The sequence below is a fragment of the Fulmarus glacialis genome, unplaced genomic scaffold, assembly GCF_000690835.1.
Source record: "Fulmarus glacialis isolate BGI_N327 unplaced genomic scaffold, ASM69083v1 scaffold11358, whole genome shotgun sequence".
NCBI lineage: Eukaryota > Metazoa > Chordata > Aves > Procellariiformes > Procellariidae > Fulmarus > Fulmarus glacialis.
In genome coordinates, this window is record NW_009227602.1 from 55,813 (window position 1) to 61,812 (window position 6,000).

The following is a 6,000-nucleotide window of genomic DNA, read 5'->3' on the forward strand; positions in this document are numbered from 1 at the left end:
ACAGTCACCTTTTTTTCCCCTCTTGCTTGTCCAGGCTAATAGTTTCAGCTACACCAGTCTACAGACTTTCTAATGTATTTCCTCAAACAGTGGGGAAAAGGTTTCCTAAACGTTTAAACTTAGAGGAAATAAGGAAACTGTGGCTTGTTTGTATTAGCCTAGTTTTTAGCCTCCAGACAGCAGCTTGCTTAGTCAAAGCTGTCACGCTGTCCAAGCTATGTCCAATGCAGTTCTTTACTACAGACAGGTTCAGGGCTGTCTACTTTTCAGAGGCAGAAATTCCCCTCACTAGACCCGAGTAAACTACAGGCTGTCTTTTTGTTCCTCCTAGAGTTGAAATGCTTACTTGAAGCTCTGCTGCATTTTTAGACAGCTCCAGAATCTTCTTTTGAAGTCCATCGGTGTCCATGCTATTCCTAATATTCTGAACAAGAAACAGAGTGTTTAGGCACAGCTGGATGGATTGACAGCTTCTCCTTGAAGAAACTAGGCAAAATGACATCTCCACCCCCAAGCTACTGCCTACTCTAAAACACTACCAGCATTTATGCACATACATTGTATGTGCTTGCCCCACTGAAACTGTTTCTGCTCCTTTTCCCCCTATTTCTCCAGAACGCTGTTAAAAGATAAAACCTCAAAATGTGATTTATAAGCACTACCAAACTAGAAAGCTAAAGGAAAACTTTCAGGCCTGCAGCATGAGAATTGTTTTTTGAAAGATGCAGTTTAATAGCTATTTGGACTTACGAGCTTTTTGGAAAGACTAATCTTGAGCATGGTAAACATGCGAAGAACAATGACTACCATGCTGTTATAATAGATTCCCGAATCTGTGAGGTGCTTCTTTTCATTGCTATGTGTGATTTAACCTGTTTCTCTATTTCATCCTAAATAGTTTAAAACACAGGCTGTAAGCAAGTATTAAAACATTTTATCACCTGATAAAAACTGGTTTATAAAATACTTACTTTAATGAAATAAATAAAAGAAAGTAGGAATGAATAGCTCTCTGCTGGGGGGTGGGGTTTTAAAAAAAAAAAAAAAAAAAAAAAAAAGAGCGCCTAGAGATATAGCTCCATGAGCAGTATATTCCCTACAAGCCTCCTGTAGGTCCTTGGCCAGTGTCAATAGACCCATCTGTGACTGGAGCCCCCAGCCACTGCAAGTTTTTGGAGTTACAGCTTTATACAGGGCTCCTCCTTTGGATCTTAAAGGAGGGAAACAGAACTGAATATGAAAAAGTGTTAGATGGAGACTGTTTCAATATAGAGTTAGTATATTTACAGCTGTGTTAACTAGAAATATTTGGAATTTGGCTATAAAGCTTTGAAAAACAGGGAAAAAAAGCTGTTTGTCCCTGCCCCCCATGCTTTCCCAACCTCGTATCTTTACTTATCCAGCAAATGGAAAGTCTGAAGCACAGTGCAACTTCAAGATATAAAGTTTTAAGATAAGTAATTCTTGTAAAATATATCTTCTTTGATAACCTAATTAGCATGTCAGGCTTCAAAGTCTGACAAACATTTCATTTCTAATGGTGAGCTTTTAGCTAGACAAGAACATGTACTTGCAAAGTAATGATCTATTTTACCTCTTCCTGGAGAGAAGTAATTTTGACGATGAGAGACTGATTTTCTTTTTCCTGATCAGGTTTATTAAAAAAAAAAAAAAAAGAAGATAGAGAAAGAGAGAGAGAGACAAACACAAATTAGTTGTTTTTAGCATGTCAAGTTCAACATTCAAAGCCAAACTAAGCCAAAAAGCAACAGACCACAAACACATCCTTGGCTTCAGAGAGCACAGCAAAAAGGGGACTGCTGAGGCTGGTCCAGCTCATGACCCTCACTGAAGGGTTTGACACAGGCATTTCAAATCAGAGTAAAAGTCAGACCACTAGATGATAGGAAGGAGGTATTCAAGGCCAGAGTGAGCAAGTCTAGTTGTGCTCATGCTTGAGTTAAGACAAATCTGGAAAGCCTATGTGCCACACTACACTTTTTCATATCAGACATGAAGAAAGGTAGTAGTATCCCACTGCACAGGGAACAGTAACTAAGGGATTTATAAGCACAACTACAAACTTCTAATAATATTTCTCTCTCCCACCCCATCTCCTTTTCACACGGTGAATTACGCATGTAATCTGAAATTAAAACAAAACAAACACATACACACACTGCAGCAGGATAGCATGAAAAAATCTTGTGTCCTTGCTCAGCATAGAAGACTTTTTTTGATTTCTAAATACCCACCATCAGCAGTGCACAGAGCTATGGAACACCAATTTACAGCTACGCCCACACAGAAAGACGCAGAGATGCCACTGTAGTGTGAACAACACGCATGACAGCGACGCAAACATATGTTCTCTGGAGAGCCTACGCTCTGATGTCTGGCAACACCTGCTAACGCTGCAGCCACATCAGCCGTGTTACCAGGCTGCTTTACACCTCTTGCAGTCACACAGGCTCTGCTACTCAGATACCTGGGATGCAATTCAGATGCTCTCACGTAGGCAGCTCGTGCCCTTTGAGACATGCCAAGGTGTGCTGTCTGGCTTCCAGCTGTCAGTCCAGAATGGACAGATTTCTGATAGGCCCTTGTCATACTTACCAGCCCATATGGACATTGACAATAACCTAGGGGTGTTTTGGAAAATGACTCTTTCGTGTGGACATCTGAACAGAGTCTGCTGTCGCTGCTGGTTTCTAGAAAAGCCACGTGAATTTCTGGCAGAACATCACCAACTTCAAAGCAGACAAGGCTCAATGATGGCAGCATAAGAGCTGTTGTCTTTAAGCATAATTATATGTGAGACTGCCCCTTTTAATTGTTTTCTTCATTGTAACTGACAATAGTTTAAAGGAACTTCACAGTGTTTTCATAACACTAATAAATCACATTTCAAATATCCCCAAAGAGCCTCAATACATACCGGTACAGAGGAGGTCATACTGCTGATTTTTTACAGCCTGAGCAGTCATACCATTGCTACAGCAAGGTATGAGATGCTGTACAATGTAAGCTAAGAAATAAGAGCACCTACTAGCTGTTTATTCTGGCAAAGAATCTGCTGTCTCTTCTCTTCTGACAGGTTCAGGTTGTTTTTTGCTTCTTCTAGTTCTTCTTCCAGTGACTTGGCTTTCAGCACAGAATGCTGGATGCTGCATGGGGGAAAGTAAATCCAGAGAAACTTTAGCGAGTTACTGTTGGTCATTAGATGGGCTTGAAATACCAAGAACAGTATTTTTAGAAGCCACTAGGGACTTACTCTTTGGCACAGATACTTAACAGAAGAGCAATCAAGTTTAAGCCCACCATTTTTGTCCAGTAAGTAAAGGCTCACGGACTTACCTGCTATTTATCACCCCCTTCTGCTCTCACAGTAAGAGTTAAAACCCCAGGCAAACAGAGCATCTGAGATTTTTTGCTTTTGTTTGCATCCACCTAACAATCTAGCTTGTTACAGTCAAATATATCAGGTTACCTGAGCACATAAACTCATCTTCACAACACTTCGTTGTTAGCAGTTATGGAAACCATTTCAGTTCAGTTTTCAAGAATAAGCGCTCCATCATTTCCTTATTCTGATCCGATACCCCAAACAATGTATATTTAACCAACGGGGCAAGGCCCTTTTCCTGGCTAGCTCTAGGCTGCAGAGCACCCCAGAGCACATGGTCCAACATGAGGACCATGCCAGCTACGCTGCAGGACTCTTGCCTTAATCTCCCCAGAAGATACTGGGAATGGTTTGGCAGTTGACATAACTGTATCACATTTGAATTAATTGGGTCAGCTGAGCATTATGACTGTAAAAATAGGCTCATACTCGTGGTATGGATGGGTCCCCAGGCTGCAGCAATATTAAGCTAGTGAGACAACTCAGTTTAGTTCCTCAAGGGACTAGCAAAATAGCTCTTATGTGCTCATTTCCCCTCTGCTTGGCAGCAAGTGTGTGGTCTAGGATCGGAAGCCTTCCAGCGCTTGACTGTTCTCTTGGTAATATGAAGCCTTTTTTTTTTTGTAATTTGTTTCGTTTGTTTGATTTTGCTTTACCCTAAGATTTTGCCTGTCTGCACCTGCAGCACCTCATGCTGCAAGAGCCAGGCTATAAGATGAATGAACCAGGAGGTGCAGAGCAGAACAATCAGGCAAGAGGGTTAAACCTTACAGATACTACATGGAGTCAAGAAAGTTGCTGTCATGAAGCACTAAAAGGCTAAAAGCATAAAGCAAGGCTGGACCACTTGTAAAAAGATAGGTCTGCCCATGGCCATTACACTGTAGATCTGGTGCCATCAGGGTCTCCCACCTTTTTATTTGTTGCTGGAGATCCTCGTTATCTGCCAACAGCTTATTGTTGGTCTCATCCACAGCTTCCAGTGTGAGCTTCAGCTTGTTGTTCTCTTCCTGAAGCTTCTGGTTGTTGTACTGCAGGTCCGCAACACAGGTTATCAAGTCAGAAGTCTCCCTATTCCAGTAACAAAACCAGGAAAGATTGAGAAAGGTGATGGGATCTAATTTAGACTTTTTGAAAATCCTGATGCTGTGCTGCACTGATCAGAGAGGAGAGCCCACAGAGGACTTGTAATTCTGCAGTGTAGTTATTTGCTCTGCACAGAGATATCAGATCACCTTCAGATCAGTTCTCTATTTCTATGGACACCAGGAACTGTTTTGGTTTTAAGCACTTTTTTTTTTATGCTCCCTGCAATTAAAATATGCCACCAGACAACTGCCACATCTGGATATCTGCATGACAGTATCTTAAGCCTTTGTTAATCACCTCTTAGGCCACCGCTAATACTTTTGTAGTAACTCCACAATTTCTGGATCCTTTCTTTTCCCTTAAACCATCCCCCACTTATGCTTTCAACTGAAACTTGAACAAGGATCACCCTTTTGAGATGCTGAAAAACGATAGGGAAACATCAGAAAGCAGATCTTAAGATTTCTGACTATGCATAAAACACAAAAGTTATCTTTGAAACTTCTGCTGTTTGTTAAATGCTTTGCTATTAACAGAATCCAAGTCAAAGTCATGACTATGAAAAATAAAAAACCAAACAAAACCAAGGACCAGATTTTCAGGAGATAATGTCTTCTATTGTCATACACCTAAGACTTGGGGGAGGGAAGGAAGTTTAAGAAGGAAAAGAAACATACGGCAAAACTCTGACCACAGGGAATTAAAAAGGCAAAGGACAGAGAAGGACCAAGATATCAGTAGGAAAAGTTACTAGTGTGTTTTTAAGTCTGAGCAGAAGCTGTGAGGAAGAACATGGTAGCATCAAGAGCTAGTGCAGATTAGAAACTCTGCCAAGATAGTTTTCTGAAACAGTGGTTCTAGGAATTGCTTTCAAGTAATTCCAAGCTAGGAGTACTAAATTCCGAGAAAGAATTGCTTAAATGGACTTACATGTCCCCTTTAGACACATCACCCCCAAAGGCCTCCAAGCTTCCTGATGTAATGTTCATCCGGACATGTGTCTTTTTTGCTGAAAGAGGTGGGATTTTTGGTTATAGAGTAGAAGTGGGGTTTTCCTGCATAAAAACAGAATAAAATAGTCTGCACCTTCAGAGGTGTTTTTATGCACTTTAAATTCCAGGTCTTCCATGCTTGCTGTTGGTTCCTCAGTGACACCATCGTCCCTGAAACAAGGAAGCATCAAGAGTCACAAAATCAGTATGACACTGGATTGCTTACCAACTTTGTAACATTTAAAAGCTTTCAGCCAAAACCCACACTGTGGTTACCGTGTCCTGATACCATCTTTGTTCAGAGTACGGAAGGCGCAAGCCGCAGGAGAACTTTCTACTCTCCTGTTTTCAGAGAAGTTTTTACAAGATAGATTGATAAAAAGCTATTACCATTTTCTCTTACAGTCTTCAATCCACTCTTTCATGATGGCATGATACGTTTCCAGGTCCATGGAGATGTCTTTCTGATCTGGGTCAAGCATGTTGCACAGCTCTTCAAGACCACTGTCTTCC

The 6,000-nt window shown here is 41.1% G+C and overlaps 1 protein-coding gene across 1 annotated transcript in view; it reads right to left on the bottom strand.

Moving 5' to 3' along the window:
- LRMP (lymphoid-restricted membrane protein) overlaps positions 1-5,969 on the bottom strand; it is a 36,939-nt gene extending 30,970 nt beyond the window's left edge. The window contains exons 1-6 of the mRNA XM_009583205.1: positions 5,878-5,969; positions 5,582-5,658; positions 5,426-5,504; positions 4,319-4,477; positions 3,050-3,167; positions 347-424 (exon numbers count right to left, since the gene is read on the bottom strand). Coding sequence (XP_009581500.1) covers positions 347-424; positions 3,050-3,167; positions 4,319-4,477; positions 5,426-5,504; positions 5,582-5,658; positions 5,878-5,969 — 603 coding nt within the window. The remainder of the gene's footprint in view (positions 1-346; positions 425-3,049; positions 3,168-4,318; positions 4,478-5,425; positions 5,505-5,581; positions 5,659-5,877) is intronic.
- Positions 5,970-6,000: the final 31 nt, after the last annotated feature.